At 37.4% G+C, this 23,074-nt stretch overlaps 1 protein-coding gene across 1 annotated transcript in view; it reads left to right on the forward strand.

Annotated features, from left to right (window-relative positions):
- The window catches only part of synrg (synergin, gamma), an 89,347-nt gene that overhangs the window by 27,284 nt on the left and 38,989 nt on the right, over window positions 1-23,074 (forward strand). The window contains 10 exon segments of the mRNA XM_052035267.1: window positions 567-839; window positions 1,196-1,435; window positions 3,298-3,375; window positions 3,944-4,140; window positions 4,805-5,059; window positions 7,279-7,418; window positions 9,488-9,603; window positions 12,651-12,713; window positions 15,605-16,201; window positions 16,204-16,572. Coding sequence (XP_051891227.1) covers window positions 567-839; window positions 1,196-1,435; window positions 3,298-3,375; window positions 3,944-4,140; window positions 4,805-5,059; window positions 7,279-7,418; window positions 9,488-9,603; window positions 12,651-12,713; window positions 15,605-16,201; window positions 16,204-16,572 — 2,328 coding nt within the window.

Consider the following 23,074-nt stretch of genomic DNA (forward strand, 5'->3'; position numbering starts at 1 on the left):
GTAAATGTTTTAATACAGTATGAAATGTCTATGAATTGAATCATAGAATTGCTCATTTATCAGGAATCATTTATTAAGCCCTGAAATGCTGGCACTTGAAAGTGTGGAGTTGGGAATGGAAGATATCTGCAGGATTACATTGCCACCACTCCAAATTAATTATTCTCTTCTTCAGCCCCAGGGAGTGTTTTTAAAGTGTTGAGCTTAGCTGTTGGTGCAGCTTTGTTTTCTGTCTCTGGAAGTGTTACTTATGGAGTCTAGCATTTTCTCACTAAATGGTTGTGTGCATCAGCAATGCTTTCTTTTTACTAATCTTTCTGCTGGTTTCACACACTTATCAATTTTCCTACATGCAGAACAAAAAAATGAGGTTAATTTCTGAGAATTGGAGGAGAGATGCTTGTTCTGAAAAGGCTGTTGTAGTTTGAGCTTCTCTGTATGTTCTTAGAAATAGACAAACTGATATTTGTTCAGAGAGTTAATATTTATCTGCCTAGGTGTACTTGTATTTTTTTGATTCTTTAGTTTAATTTGTGTTGCCTTATTTTGATTTATCCATTTTACAGATACTCCCCAGTCATCCCTATCAACTGCCCCTCCTTCCCAATCCCCTGCTTTTTCTGACGACGAAGAATTCAGTGACTTTGTCCAAGGGCCTGATTCTGCCGCACCTGCGGCTCCCACCAGTTTCCAGCATTTCCAACCCTTCCACCCCACATTAGAGTGTGGGCTGCAGTCTGAGCTGGCTGCAGCTCCGGCCCAGCCTGTTACTTCAGTCCATCCCAAAGCTTCATCTGCATTGTATGCCACAGCAGGGCATTCAGCAAAAAACAGCCAAGGTAACAAGTACTGAACTTATTTTAAATTGTTGATTTAAAAAAAATACTTAAATTTATGAAAAGGAAATTATTCTATTGAAATTGTGTGATTGCAAACTATTTTAAATTTATTAAATTAATTTATTATCTTTATTCAACATAGAAATATAACCATGATGAATTATTTTAGATTTTTGATCCTTTGTGTCAAAAGAGAGTGTTTGATTTTTTTTTATTTAAATGTGGATACATTCTTAATTGCTACAGCATCTTTAGGAATTGAGGCTTTAATCTTTAAGTCCAAAAGTTCATTGTAACTAACTTTAAATTCACCAAACTAAGCTGGGAAACGCTTGTTCCACCTCCTGTTTGTTTAGGCCTGTCATTGGAAGAGAAAATGTTTGCTTCCTGTGATTTCAGCGCGCCTAAAAAGGCGCACAATAAATTTAACAAGTCTGAGCCAATGGCCCGTATAGGGTCTAAAGCCTCAGTCTCGACTCAGTTTCAGCCCAGTGCCAAGGCCTGTAACTGGGGCATCCAGTCTGAAAGCCTCAATGGTGTCTTCACAGCAGACATGCCAAAGGATCCAGAGCCAGAGTCACCTGCCAAAGAGAGTGGTGAGCAAACTTATTTATTTCCAAATCACTAATAACCAGGCTTCTGCAAAATCAGAGCAATTATATCGCCTTTTAATTTCAGTTTTATAATTTGTTAACCTCTTAATAATTAACTCTCATCATATAACATCACTGTGATCTGTCATAATTCACATGCCTGAATGACAGGTGTTTGCACCTCAAATCTATTCCAACATGTATTGAACATTATCCGAGCCAGCTACATACTGATCTATGTGAAAACGAGTTTCTCTGTTATAACATTGTGAGAATTCTGTGCAGATTATACATTGTACTTCAGATTTAGTTTTTGCAAGTAATTAAGCCAGTCAGATAGAAGAAAGCAAAATTTCTTGCAGTAGTGCCTTTCAAGGCCGTAATACAATTACAAAGATAATATTAGTTAAGCTTCCACTTCTAGGATTCATATGCAGCCTTCTTGACTTGATTGTTGAGCATTAAACTATTAATATTGAAATGCTGGACACCAGGGAAGAATGCCACCAACACTTCTCTATTATTAAAATTTCTTGAGATTAAAATGTATTATGTCAAAGACTATTATTTTATTTCTGTGGTTATATTAATGCTCTTTGGCTCAAATCTCTTGAAATTCTCAGAAAAATATTAAATAATTTTGCAGGAGCTTTAAGATAGTTGTATGCTTTATAGAAGCTTGAATATCCATACCAACTTAAACATAAATTGTCACATTCACTTTTCTTGTGATTAAGTAAATAATGCAAGCTAAATTATAGATAATTATCATCATTATAATCTCATTTTTGCTATCTCATCAAAATTCAGTATTCGTCTGCCCAAGATTATTCTCTTTGGTATGCAGTTATCCATGTGTAAAGTAATACGATTAAACTGGTGCTCCTCTTACTGTATATAGTAAACTTCTTACTCATGAGCTTTAAATTCTCTTTCAACCAGGTATTATTTAGTGGAAACTTTATTAAATCATGTCCTACTTTTAGCAAACCATGTCACATTTTGTTGATTTAGAATTTCTTTACAAGGAATACCACATTATGAACTAAAATAAGCCTGGTATTTCACCATCAAAATAATTGAGAAGACGTGTGCAAATTGTAAACCAGCAATGCAGTCTTGCTTATTATGCATTCAAGTGGAAGCACTATCCTTTCAGTGGACATCATTAATGACTTTAAAAGCTGCAAGTCCTTGTCACTCTGGATTGCAACACCACAGTATGAAGGGATGTGATTATTGCCCATGGATATTTTTTGCTCCTTCTCAGCAGTACTTTAGAGGAGGACTGCGAGGAAGTGAGATGTTTCCCCAAAAGGAAAGGTAATTTTGCAGCCTCTTATGCCTCCTGGTGGCCAATTCAGAAGATGATTTTAAAACAGAGTCTGGTTAGTGCATGGTTCATGAAGATCAGAAAATCCATGCGAGGCATGTGGAGAGGGAAATGTGGGGTTGGTATGCTTTACAAAACACACAAAGGCCACTTGCAAAAAGTGATAGAATTTCTTTGGAAAGTGGAGACTCCTCGAACTATTTTCTGAAGTGTTCTGCATTTAAGTCCTGACAGTTTCAATGTATCAGTCAATGGGAAAAGTACCTGATAAATCAAAAATGTTGTATTCTTCCTAGGATTGAATAACAATAAGGAACTAAGTTACTTATCTAATTTTCTCTTTTATTAACATTTCACTAATCACTTTGGAAGTTTTTCAGAAATTGTAAACTGGAATTCAGCATGTTGAGAAGAGATGTCACAATGCAGCTTACATAAAGTAGTTCTGGGATAAGTCTTGTGCACTATGTACACTTGTACACTATGCCATTTTATTTCATTTTGTAATTGTTCATTTACTTCATCTCTTTAGGTGTAGGAGTGTACCCTTCACAGGATACACTTCAGCCTATGCTGCCTCCTTGGCTTTTCAATGACAGTCTTGTCCCAGGTACAGTGGACTTTGTGTTTGTTCAAATCTCCAGCTGAAAGTAGTTAATGTGATTGTTTTCATAGTTTCATTGCACTCCTGTCTATTTTTCATTCACTTTTTGAGAAATGGTCCTCACTGCAAGGCCACCATTTTTTTGCCCTTCCTTAATTGTCCATTGGATGGTGGTGATGAGGCATTATTTTGAAATACTGCAGTCCGAGTGAAGGTACTCCTGCACTGATGTTTCGCAGGGAGTTTAAGAATTTAGACCCTATATGTTTTTATTATGTATTTAAACAATTCACCTGTTCATGTATTTTAGGAAATAGTTTTACTCAAGTAAGCTAATTATACAGTAACTTAACTCAGATTTTTTAAATATTGCTGCATTTTCTTTTTGTAAATTCCTCCTAAATCTCTCTATTTCTTTGATGTACCTCAGTAATAGTAATATAACTGAGTATGGTTGTTAAGTGGTGGGTAGAGGATGGAACTCTTGATGAAAAATAGTGTAACAAGTCTTGGAAAAGAAATTCGGAATGGTTCAAATACATTCTTGTAAATGTACAAAACAATGTTCCAACAGAACTCTACAAGAAAGTTCTTGAAGTCACTCTCACCCCTGTGGGCATTGATACAGCAAAACTTTATCCTATTCTTCTCTCGTCGGGATTACCCAGAGAGATGTTGGGTCAGATATGGGCTTTTGCTAATCGAGCAACACCCGGCAAACTTACTAAAGAGGAACTGTATACTGTATTGGCTATGATAGCCATGTCACAGGTATTGCAACATTGTTAATTTTCCATTATTAATTATTTACCTTCAGTGATCTGGATTATTTTATAATTTTCAAATTATCACTTTGTTACAGAATGCATAAATGTAAATTGTAGTAGGTGATAGTTGAATGCATTCCAGTCTGCAGATCTACAGAGGAGATAATGGATATTTGGAAGGGATAGAGCTGGTTATGTGATTGAGGAGTTCGAAAGAATCTTAAGTATCTCAGAACTGACTACCAGCACCTTATGAATATGTTATTGAGATTGTTTAAAGACTTTGTTGAACGCATGTATAATGAAGCTTGTGGATTTTCTCCCACCTCCCAGAGCATTTATAATCCCAATTTCTGATGGTGTTTAAACTTTATCAATAACATGCAAAAAAAAACCCAGAAAATAACAGGTTTTCCTTTTAAAAATATAACATTGTAATACAGAAAATCGCTGACAGAAGCCTCAATTGACAGAGGGTATTTACAAACATTGGGTTGTCAAATTAATAGTACCCTTAGGTGTGTAAAATATCGTGTTCAATAAGTAAGTCAATATAATCCGAAACTTCATATTTCTTGGTTGATTATAGGGTAGCTAACATATAAATTGGTTAACATCTGTATGTGCTTTTGATTCTACATTGTAATAGTCAGTGTTTTTTTTTCCAGAGGGGCATTCCTGCATTGAATCTTGAAAATCTCAACCAGTTTTCATCTGCTCCTATTCCTACGTTAAGTGCGTTGCCGATGACTTTACCGACTTCAGTTCCACAGCAGCCCATGATTTCGGTGCCATCCGGTCCAAGTGCAAGTCTGTCTGTTCAAGCAGGCCAGTCTATGGTAGGAATGGATCTTCCTGCACCAGTGGGTGGCAGCACAGTCCCAGTTTCCAGTAGTTTTGTGGCATCTTTTCCTGCCAGCCAGGTAACAGTATTATTAAAACAGTAAGTTCATGATGTAGAACAAAATATTAACCAAAGCACATGGTACTTCTGTGATTGAGAGTTAGATATGGAAGTACAATAAATTATTAACAATCAAAAAATAGTACTAAGACTATCAGCTGCCACCTTCTGTTATCACAGCATTAACAGCACCTATACACTCCATGTCTGCATGGTGCTTTCTCATTCATAAAACAATTACCTCTCTAATGCAATGCACCAGAGATATCTAATTAAAGGGAAGGGGTTTTAATATCTTTTAATAGTCAGCCGGCTGATTCGAAAATACATTTGCAAAGATACTCTGCAAAAATAGCAAAAAGATGAACCTGCATTCTTATAATCGTCAATGAGAAAGATGTAATGAGAAGCACCATCCAGCCATTGCCTGATTGAATAATGAGGATCTTCTCTCCATGGTGCTAATTGATTATATACCAACTCCTGCATTATTTCCAATTTGTGATGTTGTGCAAAATAGAGCATTGATGGAGCTCCATGAGCTGGTTGATGACTTCAGGTTAGCATTCAGCAATCCAACTCCCAGTCAATCCAACTCTCAACAGTTTGGAAGTTCTCTCTTATCATTTTTGACCTCGTGTTGGATATAGTTCTTAAGGCACCATCAACCATCCAGAACCTAGCCTAAGTCCACATTTAACTGTGTGAACAGGAGACAGTAAGTTTGATCCTGATGCAGGACCATCCCATCCTCATGGTAATATGTCAGTATCCTATTCATGTTCACATTTACCTCCACTTTCTCTTATTGGATAGTGAACAGGGTTTGAGGATCCTCATTGATCTTGCTCTCTTTTTCTCTACCACCACATTTTATGATCCATTTTTACTTTATTGAATTTATTTTTATATTTTGAGTTGCAAAACTTTTTAATGATTGGTGATGCTCTTGCAGAATAATAATTCCAAGTTAGTCATGGAGTAGATTGACTCAGTGTTGTATGTAGTCTAAGCAAATCAAAATTCTTATGCTAATGTTTTTGTTTAAACCCTTTTAATACATGCATTTTTGAATAGAAATTAGAAATAGTTACTAGACCTGTTAACAGATCAGATAAAAACTGTTGATTGTACTAGTAGGAATTGTTAGACTTTCCCATTAAAAATAGAGACCCATCAGTTATAAGAATTGTATGGATTAGTGGCTTGTACTTAGTTATTAAGGTTCAAAGGCAGAATTTTGTAGGTGCTGGAAATCTAAAATAGAAACTGATTTCTATGCAGATGCTGTAGTTTTGTTCAATATAAGGATTATCTTCCTGGATGTCAGTGCTGCAGTCTCTAGTCTCTGCATTCTGGGTGGTGATGCAGCAGTTAATGCAGCTGCCTCGCATCTCCAGCGACCCATATTCAATTCTGACCTTGGCTGTTGTCTGTATAGAATCTGTAAGATCTGAGGGCACAGCCTCAGAGTAAAGGGATGTCCCTTTAAAACTGAGATGAGGAATTTCTTCAGCCAGAGGATGGTGAATCAGTAGAATTCACTGCCACAGAGGGCTGTGGAGACCAAGTCATTAAGGCAGCGATTGATGGGTACTTGATTGGTAAGATTGGTAACAGTGTTTAAGGGTTACAGGGAGAAGGTGGGAGAATGGGGTCGGGAAAAGAATCAACCATGATTAAATGGCAGAGCAGACTCAATGGGCTGAATGGCCTAATTCTGTTCCTATATCTTATGGTCTTATGGCATATTCTCCCATAACTGTGCAGATCTTTTTTTGGGTCTCTCAATTTCCTCCTACATCCCAAAGATGCGCTGATAGATTAATTGGCTAAAAGAATCAAAAGGGGAAGTTGAAGTCCTGTGAGAGGCACCGAGTTGCAGGTCTACAAGATGTGGAAGGTTGTGATTGATGGGATTTCTCTACTGGCAACCAGTATGAACTTGATGGGCTGCATGGTCTTCTCCTGTGTCATAATAAATGTGTTCAAGTCAGAAATCTTGTGAGGATTCATTAATGATGCTTCAAAGGGACGTTTTAAATGTTGTTTGTGGTTATTTGTTTGGCTGAAGGACATATAAGGCATAAAGTTGCAGTGTGATAATTTTGGCAGTGTAGGTCAAGTGAATAAAGTTCAAGTTGTGTGTTTTAAAAAAAAGTGCAATATATTAGCAGAGACGAAACATTATTGTTAAGATTAAACATATCACAAGATTAAAACCTTTCCTTTATCTAGGCTGCAAAATCTGATGATGATGACTTCCAGGATTTTCAGGAGGCTCCCAAGCTTAATGCAACTGATGATTCATTCAAGGGATTCAAGGGTGAAGCATCTGGAACTTTATCAAAAGCATCAAGCTCACAAACTGCAGTCAGGTTTGAATTATTGTCATGGATATCCTACACTCATTTCTTCTCTACTTTGACTTCTTCAACAATTATACCAGCAGTCTTGTTGAAAACCTGTTTTCAGAAACCTAAACCTATTGATAAATTGAGAGCCATAGAGAGCAGTGTTTGCTAATAATAATATTCATTCTCAAAATGAATGTTATGCACTTGCCAAAACTTAATAAGGTTGTCTTTGTAGAATCAGAACTAAATCATGATGATCAACGAGGTGAAGATATTTAAAGATGTATTAAAATGCAATGTAGAAACAGTAGATTTTATGTTAAGAAGAACTAAGTGGTGGCCTTCAAGCGATCCATTGTAATTGTGTGAGGTGGCAAAAAGAGCCCTTAACACAAAGGCTACATTTGACTAATGATAGAACCAAGGAATCCCTTGAAACATTGAAGTCACTGAGAATCAAGGAAGAAATGTTTTCATTTCCTAGAGTCTTTCTTAACACAAACACAACTTGTGTGGTTGTGGAAGGCCAATCGTTTCATCCCCATGACTTTCATGTAGGAGTTTCTCAGGGTACCATCCTGGGTCAAATAATCTCCAATTTCTTCAACAACCTTGTCTTAGACAAAAATAGGATTGTTTGTTGCTGATTGTGCGGACTTCCATTCTGTTACAACCCTGCAGATAACAGAACAGATCATTGCTCTGTTCTGTACAACTGCTTGGCAATGAACATTTCCAAAATCAGTGAGAATCTAACCACCTCGTTAGGCATTCAGTCACTTAAGTCCATCGTAAAAGTGCTGAGGAAAACTGTTGATCAGAAAGTTAACTAGAACACTCATATTAATACATTAGCTACATCAAATTAGAGTTTGGTTGCTCTGTGGTAATTCCCCAAAGTATTAACACCATCTGCAGTATATGTCTGGCGTGTGATAGAATGCTGTCCATTTGCCTGGATAAGTGCAGTTCCAACAACACACGAGAAGCTCTACACCATTCGGGACAAAGCAATTGTCAAATTTGTACACACTCCTTCATCCTGAATGCCTCTTCCCTCCACCATTTGCACTGTGACTCAATGCACACAGCAACCTGAGAGTCTCTTTCAGCACATTCAAAAGCTGAAAACTCTACCACGTAGAAGAACAGTGGTGTATAGAAAAGCTACACCTGGATATTCCCCTCTTAAGTTATGTGTCATCTTGAAGTTAAAATATTTTGCTATTCATCCTCCTTTCCTGGGGCAAAGTACTGAACTCACTATGAAGCAACACTGTGAGAAGGCCACCTCCACAAGGGCATCAGTGGTTCAAATAGGCAATTTACAATAGCTTCTTGAAGGCAATTGAGGGTGGGCATTAATACTGGCCATGTCAACCATACACCCTGCAAAGGAATTAGCCAGATTTCTATTCATGGAAACTAATGGTGTTCATAATTTGATATGAAATCTCAATTATTGAACCAAATTCCAAAATAATTGTTGTTGTGATTAATGACTATTGATCTGGGTCAGGATAGGGGATCTTCCTTTGTTCCTTTTTTAAAGTAGGATTTGTCATCCTCTTGTCAGATGTGTATAGTCACTTGTGGAATCTGTGCTAGCAATGAACTAACAATCATAAATAATAGGTAATGGTCATTACTTGTGAGAAAGTAGCTTTTCAATTGTATCATCTAAGTAATAACACCCATTAATATGTAGACTATATTGTGTAAAATTATACACGAACATCTGATATTTTAAGGTAGTCTCTTCTCTCGCATGAGCAAATGTTGCTGGTTTTCTTACTGCCATTATTCAGAGCTTATATATTTGCTTATCCCTTGACTGTCAGAGGATGGTAGGATGATGTTGCTTTCTGGAGTGCAGTCTTTGTGTAAGTGAAAGGGGGCATCTTTTAAAATGTTATGGATTTAAAATGACCACTTGGGTACTTCTAGATGAAATCTACATGCCTTAACTGGAGAGACTATTGGTTTTGTTTTTTAACACTGCAGAAAAATAAAACAATTGTGGCAGTTCTTCCACCGTAGGTTTGTGAACAGTGATGTTGAAATAGTTTTATATGAATTCTGTCTTTCAGTGCACATACTTTACTGACGCCAATTTCAGGAACCTCTGCATCGTCTTCAGTGGATAAATATGCAGTCTTTAAAGACTTGACAGAAGACAAACCTGCAGAAAGTTCATCATTTGCAGGTATAAAAGACTACCTTAAGGGATATCTGCATTTTTATTCTGAGCATTGGAAAAAATATAATAAATGGAATTCTACTCACAAATTACTGCGAATACAGATATATATAAAGTAACATGCACTTATCTATTTATTTATAAATTAAGTTGCAATGCACATCAAAGATTTTTTTAAATCAAAAGGAAGTATGCTGTTGTGTATGTGAATACATTTGCTAAATACTTCTAGTCTCAAATTTCAATTTGACTTGTCAGGAAATGCCAGTTAAAGGCTACTCAGCTTTTGTTATTCCATATGATATAATTGCTGGAGGAACTCAGTAGGTCATGAAGGTAATGATCAATGTTTTGGATCAAGACCCTGCATCAGGAGTTCTTCCAACAGTTTTTTGCTCCATTTTCCAGCATCTGCAGTCTCTTGTATCTCCATGTTATTTAATAAATTCCATTCTTTCATTTCCTTTTGGAATGGGCAATGCCTTGTTTTCCCTGCTCAGTGTTCCAGGTCATTCTGCCACCTAACCAATTTGTTTGCCAAAAAGCATTTGAGATGTGTCTGGTAAATGTGATATCTAACAAGGAGATAGGGAAAGAAATTGAACTAGTACCTACCTATTGTGACCTGATTGCTGTTCTACTTTTTTGTTAAATTTGGCCATTCACGTAAAGTAATGCATCATGAACTAGCTGCTCACGAACATCTAGAAACCAAATCAGGAAGCAGAGTCTCCAACCTAATCTCTACTTTTACTTGAGCCACGTGCAAATAGGCATGGGGCAAATAAGGTTAGGGAAAAGAACATGTGGCTCAAGAGCCTGGTCTGTTCAAAGTCAGTTCAGATTCTTGGGATGCTGACATCTGTAATGGGAAAAATGGGAGCTGAACCATTAAGCTGGTCTACACCTGAACCATGCTGGGACCTGTACTGCAGTGACCCAGATAACTAGGGGTATAGAGATGATTTAAATTGAAATAGAGGAGGCAAGAGGTCAAAGTTGGAAAATAACAGAAAACCAAAGAGTAGAGACAAGCTGAGAGAGAAATATATTAATATAGGAAATGTATTGGTTTATTATTGTCAATTGTACTGAAGTTCAGTGAAAAGCTTGTCTTACAAACCGATCATACAGGTTCAATTCATTACACAGTGCAGTTACATTGAGTCAGTACAGAGTGCATTGATGTAGTACAGGTAAAAGCAATAACAGTACAGAGTAAAGTGTCACAGCTACAGAGAAAGTGCAGTGCAATAAGGTGTGAGGTCACAACAAGGTAGATCATGAGGTCATAGTCCATCTCATTGTATAAGGGAACTGTTCAATAGTCTTATCACAGTGGGGTAGAAGCTATCATTAAGTTTGGTGATACGTGCCCTCAGGCTCCTGTATCTTCTACCTGATGGAAGAGGAGAGAGGAGAGAATGTCCAAGGGATCGAGAGTACAAGTCTAAAAGTAAACCAGCATATAGAAGGCTAGTGTTTGCAATAATAAAGACAAAATGTATCTGACTGCATGTGGCATTTGAAACAAACCAGATGAGCCAAGAGCATAAAAAGAAATAAATATGATCTGGAAATAATAACCAAGATGGGACGAAACAGATAGGGACCTGAATATTAAAAGCTACGTGACATTTAGGAAGGAGAAGGAGCAAGGAAGAGGTGGTAGAGTGACTCTGTTAATTAATGATGGTCTTAGTGCAAAAGAGCAGGATGACCCAAGTTCAGGAAAAGAGTTTGATGGAGATGAGAAATAATAAAAGTCAGGAAGATGCTTGTGTACAGACCCACATCAGAGCAGAAAATAAAAGTAGAAATAACGGGAGCTTGTCAGTAAGGTATGGAGGTAATCAGGAGGGATTTTAATCTACATATGGAATGGAGATAGTATCAAACTTAAAGTTAAAAATAGTATCATCCTTAAGAAGCATATAATTGCTGGCAGATCAGAAGATTGGATCAAATCTTAAAAACAGCAAGAATGGCTAAAAGATTAATAAGGAAGGAAAAATTAGAGTACAAGGCAAAGTTAGCTGGAAATGTAGACTTGGATCGTTGGAATTTCTATGGAAGTAGCTATAAATCAAATATTGGAAGGGAGAGAGAAACTCGGGGAAAATTACTATCATGAGGGAAGTGATACCTCGGGCTGACAAGTTTCCAAGTCCTGATGGACTTCATCCTAGAAATGGCTAATGAGAGATTTGATGTATTGATTTTAATTTTGCAAACTTCACTAGATTTGGAAAAGGTTCTATTGGACTGGAAAAGAGTTATGTAACCCCTTTATTCAGGGAGGAGAACAGAAAGCAGAAAACTACAGGCCTGTTTGCTTAACATCTGTCAAAGGGAACATGTTAGAAGGTATTATTTAGCACTTAGAAAAGTTCAAGGTAAGGTCACTGTTGATTTTTGAATATAATATCTTGTTTGGCCAATTTATTGAAGTTTCTCAAAGAAGTAATGTACTATGGATTATCTATACTTACATTTCCAAAAGGCATTTAATAAGGTGCTGCATCAGAAATTATTGTGGAAGATAAAAAGTTATGTAGGAGATAACATATTGGTGTGGGTAAAAGATTAGCTGACTAACAGGAAACGGAGTATAGTTGGTATCTGGTATAGTTGCTATGTTTGCTGATGACAAAAAAGTTAGAAAAGCAAGCTGTGAAAAGAACATAAGGAGGCTACAAAGGCATAGAGATAGGTTGAGTGAGTGGGCAGAGATCTGGCAAATTAAATATATGGGAAAATGTGAAATTACTCATTTTGTTAAGAAAAATAAATTGAAGCCTATCGTGTAACTGTTGAGAGATTACAAATGGACAACAAGTAAAACTGCAGATGCTGGAGTCTCAAGCAAAAACAGAAATGCTAGAAGAACTCAACCAGTCAAGCAGCATCCGCAGAAAGAGAAACCAGTCAAAGGTTTGGGATCAGCGAACCTTCTTCAGAACTGTGAGAAGAGTGAAAGTTTTACTGTTTTCAGAATAGAACTATTGTTCTGTAGCTGAGGGAAAAAAATGACTATTTTTGAACTTTTTTAGATTTTGGTGATAAATACAGTGTGTTTCGGGAGCTTGGTCAGAGCACAGAGAGCAAATCCTCAGGTGAGTAGACATTGCGCACGACGTATAACCACCCTTGCATGTAATAGCTAAAGCTATTCCTTTTATCCCAAGAGTAAGCTGAGTGTAAATTGTGAATTATGTACTTTAAGTTTGTAGACTTGCTTGTCACTCTACAATTCCTTTCTGCAGTAGTTCTTCTCCAAGTTCATGCCTCATCGAGTTTGTTTACAGGATGGTCCAGATTGTAACCAACATTGAGATCAATCTAGAAGCCTCTGTGTTCGTTGCAGTGACCAGGTTGCAAAGAGATACTCACCTGGTCACAAGAAACCAAGTTGGTTTAAGATGATGCAGAGTCACAAACAAGTGAAAATATATTGAATGAACTGGTAAAATGCAGAATGTTGCATAGATGTTAGTTGATTAGGCAGTTCTCTTTATATTTGAATTTTTTTATTTGTGCATTTATTTCTCATTGCAGTTAAATTTGCTATAAGGTTTCTGCTTGCCAGCTTTGTTTTGAAAGGAAATTGAGGGAAATGGAGTATGTTATTGATATTCCAAAGCACTATGCCAGATAATGGTCTGAAAAAAAACAATGAACAACTCCGCCTTTCCACCTATCACCTCCCAGCTTCTTGCATCATTCCCACTCTCCCTCTCCCCCAGTTGTCTGTCTTCCCCCTCTCATTTGGATTCACTTATCACCTGCCAGCTCTTGCTCCACCCCCTCCTCCTGCCCTCTTATACTGACTTCTCCCCTCTTCCCTGTCCTGACGAAGAGTCTCAACCTGAAGCGTCAACTGTTTATTTCCCTCCATAGATGCTGCCTGACCGGCTAAGTTCCTCCAGTATTTTGTGTGTTGCTTCAGATTTCCAGCATCTGCAGTCTTTCTTTCGTCTCCACAATAAACAACATGTTCCTTATCATGTTGTTCTCTTACCGCCTTCTCTGCATTGACCATGAAATCAGGGAGGGAGGAGAAAAGATGCAGAACTGAAATGCTCCTGTCCAGAAAGAAAAGAACAACCTTGGACTGAATTTTACAAAATTCTATTACGTTTCTCTCTGTCTGGCTTCCAACTTTCTATCAAAGACCAGAGAAAAGGTTGCCTAATTTATCTTTTTCAATTGGTGATTAATGAGGATGACACATTCAAACACAAGTAAATGACTGATTACTTCTCTATAATCACATTAACCACATACTCTTTGAGGAAAGAAAACCTGAAATAGATGGACATTTTTTTGGAAGGGAGCATTGGACAATTAATTAATCTGAACTGAAATAGCCCCAGGTTGTGATTTGTTTCCAACCTGACTATTGCAACTTTTTAAAAATTAAGATAAACTAGTTGATATGTTATGGGCCCAAAGAATTACTAGCAGGAATAATAAATGCACTCTGAATTTAGCAAAGATGGACGTTCAGAGATCTGGTACTTTTAAAGTAGTTTCTATTTTTACCCTCAACCCAGTTTTTATTGGACATGGGGTCATCGCCCATTGACAATGTGTGACTGCAACCACCTCGATACTTCAGCAGTATTCTGGTGAATCACGGAACTAGTGTTGAGAAGGGTCACAGGTTCACTTAGTGAATATCAGACAAGGTAGCACTAGGGGATTGCAGTTGGCTGGGGAGGGGGGGAGGGGGGACAAAATCCGTTTCACTATGCAGCGATCCATGCTGGATATATCTATTTGAATGAAGGGGGAAATCTAGGTTTTGATATTTTCATTAGTTTTATCATTTCATTAAAATCTGGAACCAAACAACTGTGGTTTTTAGAAAGAGAACTGATGAAAAGCTGTGGCAGGACTTTTGTATTTTTATTTCACTATTTAATAGTCTCTAATATAAATGGTTTTTAAAGAAGAATTATCATCTTGCATGAAAGGTATATTTTGAACTGAAAGCTTAAGTGTTAATCTACATAAGCAAGGTGATCCTGAGTTCTATCCATATCCTTACTCCTTTTCAGCTATCACAGCTGTGTTTTCGAATCCCTGGTCATTCAATGCCTCACTTTTAAAGTTCCCATTCTTTGTGTAATAAACCCATGATGGCCTTTTCCCTCACAATCTCTGTAACTTCTGCCAAGATATCCACACTCCAATGTTTCTTGCTTCCTCCACATCCTCTACTGCAATTGCCCTACCATTGGCAGCTGTGCCTTTAGCTGCCAGGACCCTAAACTCTGGAATTCCCTTCCTAAATCTCTCAACTTGACTATTTTATGATTCAATGGCAAACTTTTTAATGCAAAACTCCTGGAAAATTACAACTGAAAGCTACTATACAGACACAAGTTATTGTTGCCATGGTGAGAAAAGTGGGAGAGAAAGTGAAATTCAGTTGACTGGGCCTAGGGAGTTGATGCTTGTTCTGAAATACAGTTGTGTGGATTGGTTAAGAATGTAACTTTTTTGATTCCCTCCAAAAGGCTGTTTAAAAGGGTCCTTATAACATGTCCAGGTAATAAAATGAAAAAAAAAACACATTTAAATGAATCTTTTTCTTGAAAAGACCAACTTTTGCCAATCAGACCATGTGCCTTCATTTTGTGCGTGGACTGAATAGAAAGTAGCAAAATGCCATATGTGCCATGGGACTATCCGGACTCTTGCCCATCATAGCTGGGTTAAAACTCTCACTTTCTTTTTTCCAGATTTACAAAATGGCCCTAATTTGGGTCATTTGGGTATTTAAATTTGGTTCGGTGATCATCCCTCTTCCCTACAATGAGAAATTAAGTGGTGGTATGTTCAAAGTAGGATTTTACTTGGCACTGCATGCTTGGTATGGGTTGGTGCTTTGGTCTTAGTTAACTTGGAAATGCTTGTGCTTGTGTGCTGTGAAAAGTGAAACATAGAATTCCATTCTTAACTGCTGGTATTTTGTCACTGAAAAGATTTATGTTTGCAGGGGAGGGCTTTGCAGAATTCAAGTCACCGGGAAATGATGATGGATTCACAGACTTCAAAACTGCAGACAGCATTTCACCAGTAGACTCTTCAGAGCAAGCAAAGACATTCACAACGGCTTTTCCTCCTGTGCCATTTCTTCCACAACTACAACCTGTAACGCAACCTAAAGACACTTTCAGTCTCACAGACCTTTTTAACTCTGTCAGTTCTTCTGGAGAGAACAAATCTGTATCATTTCCATCAGTTTCTGTGACATCATCCATTACATCATCTGTGTGTGTTGCACCATCATTGCCATCATCACTCTCATCCGGTACTTTTTCCTCATCTAGTAGCAGGACTGTTGGCGGAGTTGATGACTTTGGAGACTTCAGTCTTTTTGGCATTGCATCCAGTACTACTACAGGTGGGGAATGGGGTCAGGATGAATTTGCAGATTTTATTGCTTTTGGCACTACTGGATCCTCTGAACAAAAGTCAAATGATAAGTACAGTGTATTCAGGCAGGAGAAGAATGATGGCTTCACAACATCTTTTGATGCCTCACTTGGCATAGCAGAACAGCCTCCAGCCTCCACTGTAGACAAGTATGATGTCTTAAACAGTTACCTGAGGAAGGGTCTGTGATGGGCTTTGAGGAGCAAAAAGACAGCACCTCTCTTTCACAAGGGAAGAATGACGATGACTTTCCAGTTACCAAGTTGCCCCTTACATTTGGCACCTCCGATAAGGCTTTCATGGATAAACTTTCTGCTTTTAAGCAAGCAAAAGAGGACTCTGCTTCTGTGAAATCTTTGGACCTTCCTTCTATTGGTGGGAGCAGTATTGGTAAAGAGGACTCAGAAGATGCCTTATCTGCTCAGTTTGACATGAAGTCAGCTGAGGTTGGTGGTGATCTGAAGCATGTATTGTCAGACAGCTCGCTGGATTTGCCACCTGTCATTGGTCAGCCACCTCCTGTTACAGGTGAGGAAATGGTTCGATTGATCTGGTAAATACATCCAAATCAATTGCATACTGCAGTTACCTTTCTATAATACCGCACCAGTGAATTACCATTTACATACGTAGCTGTCCATTCTGTATAATCATCACTGTTGGGAATTGTACTGAGTGCCACTGTTTGCAGTGGTGTTAAACACAGTGGAAAAATCCAACTGATGCCCTTGATTTAGAGATATCACCAAGTAATTGTTTTGATGTACCTATTTTTACTCTATTGTCATCAATGTATTGTTGTGCCAACATTGTTACTGCATTATATTTTCCCATCAGGAGTGTAACAGTATTCAATCAGTATGTGGAATGGCACAAATGTTGCTCGACATCTACATTTTCAGGTCATTCGTTATAATCCCAGAGAGAGTGACAATTAGTCAAGTTGGATGGCAATTGTTAGTCGGTTATTTTATTACCACCTTTTGGACTGCCATTTCAAATTTAAGTTTCTATTTCATTTTAGCACCATATTCAATAGCAATTGCTTGTACAAAAAAGAACATGGTGCCTTAACGTGGTGCCTAGTTTTAACTGCAATTTTCTTACAAGGTTACAAATGATTCCTTTAATAATTGTGAAGGAGCACCATTATTGAAGATAAACAATGTTTTTATTTATGGAAAACCATTTAAAGATGGTTTCAAAAATTTGACTTGGTAAAGCACTTTAGACTTCATTTGAGATGTTAATGTTTGTGCACAACCTGAGTTTGCCATGCTTAAGTATAGGACAGCATTAAAATAATTATCTGTAGTTTCTTCAACTGATAGCAAGACAAAGGGGATGAATGCACCAGTAACATATAAATAATTCTATGAACAAAAATGCCTCCTCAAAAAAAAATGAAAATAGTAATTGGTGATTTGGAGAGGATTTCCAGGTCAATTGACTGACTTAATGAATGTCCAGAAGAGAAGTCATTTTAAAAACAGAATACAACATGTTTCTCCTTCATAGTCCAAATAATTATTCTTCATTTACTCGTGGATGGCATAAATAATGTCCCAAAATTAAATATTGTCCATTTAACAATCTATCCATACAACACTGACATACCAGACTAAGTTTAATGAGTGCCAGTAATGGCAGTACATATTAAGAGGTGGTGTGCATCTGTACCAATTGTATGTGACATTTAAAGAATCAGAGAGAGAGCCAGAAATTAGGCTGAACAAAGACAAATAATTTTTCAAATAATTGGTCACGGTTAAGAGACTGATCTGGGAGCAATGCCTGTCAAGTGCCCTCTAATGCCCATGGAAATCGCAACTGTTTTCTTTCAGGGTGCAAAGTGGAAAATATTTTATCATGGGACTATATTGGCAAAGTACTAAATTAGTAAGTGCAGTGTATTGAAGAGTTCTTCAACTTTTTTTCAATTTACATGTCAACATTTTTTTCAATTTACAATTCATGTCGAAGATGCACTGCGGCTAAGTTATACTTGTATGTGGACCTATCACAATTATTGCAGTTGTTAATGTTTACTTTAAAGTATTATTTACTTTAAGATATTTTGGAGAGATCTGAAATGCAGCTTTAGCTGTAATCAAGTAGATTTTCAAGCCCTGGGCTGTTGTCACTGCATTTGGTAAAACTGAATACAATGTATGTATTCATTGCATTGTAATGTTTATCCTATGGTGGTGCCACAAAAAACTGTTTGGATACTAACAATTGGGCACTTATTCAGTTGGTGTTGTGGGACCATGGTACATATAAATCAGCTACAAAACTACATTAAAAAAACATAATTAATTGGCTTTATAATGACCTGAGGGCATGATGATGTTGATTGTTCAAATGCATGCTCTTCGTTTAAATGGGATCATTTTTTAGAAAGAAAATCCTTTCTTAAAATACACTGATGGGGAGATGAACTGAAGATGACATTCCAGCACTCCAGAGTTATTGCTAGACTGGTGCTTGGATTTGTGCAAATGCAGCTCAGTGTCGTAGTTTCTGCCTCTTGCATTGGACAGCTGATCTCCAGTTGAACAGTTTTAAAAGATGGAGCCACATCATTCGTAGATTTGTATTTGAATACCGAAATAAAAGCCAGCTATGGTGGGACGATTTATCTTCTACACCTTGCTGATGACTCCAAAAGTGCCTCAATATCATAATTTATCTGTATTGTAGTCGCAGGTAAAGTGTTAACCCATCATAATAGTTCAATTGTGGCAGCTTGATAATGTTTCTGCTTGATTTTCTTTTAACACTATTTTGCTAATATTCAGCAGTGTTTAATTTAACGGGCCCTTTTAAGTGTTTGTTGCATGGACTGGTCTTTATGTTATCCTGAAGCAATATTTGGTTTTATTAAATGAACTTTAACTTTTGTTTAGAAGCTAAAAGCAAACGTTTAATGTAGTGACCAAAGAAGTTTGGAGCCAAGATCTTGTAGCCGGAAGTACTGTTAAGATGGAGAGCCTCAATACTTTCCAATGAATAGAACTACTTTTAATCAGTTATTTAAAAAAAAGCTTTTAAAATAGAAATGGAAGGCATTTCTTTTGAAAGTCAATCAAGTAGCTTTTGAAAATTGTAATTCTGATGAGAGTATGAAAATCAGTTCAGTTGTTTCTTGCAGTATGTTAAACATAATGCAAAAATATCTATACTGTTCTGTATGCTACAGTTTAAAGTTGAGCTTAAATTCGTACCCTTTTGTTGGATGTAGTGCATCAGTGTAAGCTTTTCTTTGGATATTTTTTGTACTTTGTAATAGCTCCAATGTTATGCTTGTATAATACTGTACACTTGGCCATTTGGAAAAAAAATGTGCAGATTTCTGTGTTGGAGAATCGCTAATGAGGTTTGTTCATCAACATTTTTCTCATTCACTTTGTTTAGTCCAGCTAGTGCTAGACTTTGCTTTAAAAACAAAAAATGCTGTAAATACACACAAGTCAGGCAATATCTGTGTTAAGCTCAGGTTAATGACCTCTCATCAGAATTAGGAAAATTTCGTTATTGAATGTATTTTGTTGTAGAGAAGAGGGAGGGTTGGAAAGAACAAAAGGAATGATAGAGAGGAGACTGAGAGACCGAATGACATGATGAGTTGATGCTGGCAGAGAGAGGATGGTGAATCACATTTGATCTGTCTGGAAGAAACAGGTATAGAAGGACATTAGTGAGAGGAAAATAAAAGAATGCTGTAATTGTGAAATATTGCAGTTGCAGGAAATCTAAAATAAAAGAGCATCTTGGAATTACCTGGCAAGGCAGGTAGCATCTGTGGAGAGGGAAAAACTAAGTTAATGTTACAGATTGGTGATCTTTGATCAGAATTGCCTAGTTCAGATACAAACTGAAAAGGCTGGTTATCTGAGTTGTTAAATTCAGTGTTGAGTCATTGAGGGCCATCATGTGCCCATCAGAGGATGAGATGCTATTCCTCAGGTTTATGTTAAGTCAATGCAACTGTGTAAGAGGCCACAGACACAAGGGTCAGAGTGGGAGTGAGATGCAGAGTTAAAGTGACAGGCAACTGGAAGCTCTGCTTCAACTTTGCAAACTGACCAGAGGTGCTCTGCCAAGTAGTCACCCAATAAATATATAGTTTACTCATTATGGAGGAGACCACATTCTGAGCACTGAGTGCACTATACTAAATTACTTTCTGCTTCACATGGAAAGTGTATTTGCGTCACAGGATAGTGGAAAGATAAAGGGCTAGTCTTGCGTCTCTTGTGGTTGCATGGAATAGTGCCATGAGAACCACCTGTGTAGTTTCCACCACCTTCAATAAGATGCTACACGAGGCCCATCTTCCTCTCCCCTCCCTTTTCAGCATTATTAAGGAACCATTCACTTAATGATTCCTTGGTTCACCTTTCCATCTCCATCAACAACCATTCAACCAGAGGATTTAAATGTTCTTCTAATTTAGTACATTGCATTCGATGATCACAATTTGAGATTGTCTGCACTGGAGAAACCAAATTCAGATTGGCTGAATGTTTTGCAGAACACCTCTGTTCAATCTGCAAGTTTCTGGTTGCCTTTTACTTTAATTCCCCATTCTATTCCCATTTTGACCGATTAATGCTGTTGCAATAAAATTTGACATAAGCCTGAGAAACAGCATTTCATCTTCAGTCCAGGCACATTGCAGGTCTCAGAACTCAACACTGAACTCAACATTTTCAGGTAACCAGCCAGTTTGTATCAGAATTGGCAGTTCTGAGGAAAGGTCATCAACCTGTAATGATAACTCAGTTTTTCTCACAGATGCTGCTTAATCTACTTATATTCCAGATTTACAGCAACTGTAGTGCTTTGTATCTCAATTCCAGGATTGTGTCTTCCTTCTTTCGTCTGTCCTCAGTCATCTATTAACATCGCTCCCAGACAGACAGCTGTGATTAACAAGCCTTTACCACCTTATCATAGATGCTTCCTTTGTATTCTCCACCTCTCTAAAATTTAAAACATCTTTGATTTCTAGTTTTTCCTGCTTCTGATGAAAGGTTATCAACCTGAAATAATTAACTCTGTCTTGGTGCAGATGCTGCCTGACCTGCCAAGAATTTTCAGATTTCTAGTATTTACAGTCTTTGCTTTTGGCTGCAATTTGCTTACTCATTTGTTTATAATTGCTATGTCATGCATTTCATTTGCAGGAAACTTGAAGCATTTGTTAACCATGGACCTTTTCTACCCACAATAACATAAGATGTGGGAGCAGGAATAGAGCATCCTCTGTCATTCAGTATGTTATGGCTAACCTTGTGCCTTGTCCATTTTCCTGCCTGATCCCCATGTCCTCTGATTCAATTTGTGTCCATTGATCTATCTGTTTTAGTTTTGAATATACTTAGACAATGTCCACAGACTTCTGAAGTAGAAAACTACAAAAAAATTACAGCCCTTTGCATGAAGCAATTTTTCCTCATCTCGCTCTCTCTCTCATCCTCCCCTCACCACACATCTCTCCCTCTCTCTTTCCTCATTGGTACATGTGCATCTCCCATTGCCTGACACATATGAATCTAAAAGCTGCATGTGTAGTCTCTCCAATCAATGGTTGTCAACAACAGACCTGCAGCTGTACAGTTTATTATAACTTGAGAAGCTTGGGTTACGGAGCAGCACTTGTTGAAGGTCATCTCTGTTAGGAAAGAGCAGGTGAGCAGAATAAATAATTGGAGAGGTGGTTAGAAAATGCCAGCATTTAAAAATCAAAGAGAGAAACCAGCATGAATCCCTACAGATATTTGTCCTTATAACCAACTCAAAAATGCCTCAAGAAGATTTGTGTAACAAAATTAGACATCAGATGATGTTGTACACTTCTGGTTGAAACTGCGTTTTTCTATTACATACCTTCTGCATTTCAACCCCTGCAGTATAAATGCTGTTATCATTTTCTGCATTTTATTGAAATAAAAAGCAAAGCTACTAGTTTGGGATGTTTGCTCCAGGAAGTTTGCAGACAGACTCCACATTTAGAAAGTTGGGTGGCAGCTTAATTGGCCAATCATGTGGGAAAACTGGTGGAGAACCAGAGGTCAAACATCTTTCTCTTCAGTTAAAAAATGACATGCAATCAACAAGAAGTCAATCAAAGAAGAGAAGAACTTCAGACTTGTTTAATGCCAGTTAATTCCACAGGTTTACTAGTCAGAATCAGGAATTCAGGCAGGTAAAAGGAATTATGAGCTATTGTAATTTTTTGAGAGTCATTGTCAATTAATTTATGATTTATTATAAATATTAATCTTCATCTCCATTTGTTGTATCAAACATGATAAACAAGAAAAGACCAACTGGTCCTTTTAATCTATTGCATATAATTGCGATACTGAGTTTATCAATGCATGGACTGCCATGAGCCATGTACCAAGCAAAGGAGCGAAACAGATTAAATACGATCCCTTCAAAGAGATGTTCATTTCCTCCAGCCAGAAGCAGATTTTTTATATTAAATTGTTTTTGTGGATGCAATCTAGAACCCTGGTTGCATTGGCTTCAACACCACCATGTGTGGCATGAACCTTTCAGGAACTGGGAAATAAAGCAATCTGATCTTTGTCTTATCCAGCCACCTCAGTTTCTGTTGCTTATTCATTTGTATGTTATGGATATTGCCCTTAGGGACAGAATTTCTTAACATCTCTATTTTCCCCCAAGAAAGCAAGATGCAATTAGGTAGCTTCCAAGGTCACTTTAAAAGGCAACAAAGGGTTAGCCATTGGAATTGGAGTCACAAGCAGACTAGGCCAACCTGTCAACAGGCTTCCTTTCTAAGGCTGTAAAAGATGTTTTATTTTTATCTAGAGCAGACTTGAAATCCATAAGATTGAACTGCCAAATTACTCATTTAGATTACTTACTTCTTATTGTGGTTAATTTAGGATCTACCTGGAAATTAGTTTTTTTGGTCTTGGTGATGTCCCTTTCTGTAGACTTTCACACCTCATCAAGATTTCTGAACAAAAAACTAAACTTCTTTGCAACT

This window comes from Pristis pectinata, chromosome 21, assembly GCF_009764475.1.
Source record: "Pristis pectinata isolate sPriPec2 chromosome 21, sPriPec2.1.pri, whole genome shotgun sequence".
NCBI classification, from domain to species: domain Eukaryota; kingdom Metazoa; phylum Chordata; class Chondrichthyes; order Rhinopristiformes; family Pristidae; genus Pristis; species Pristis pectinata.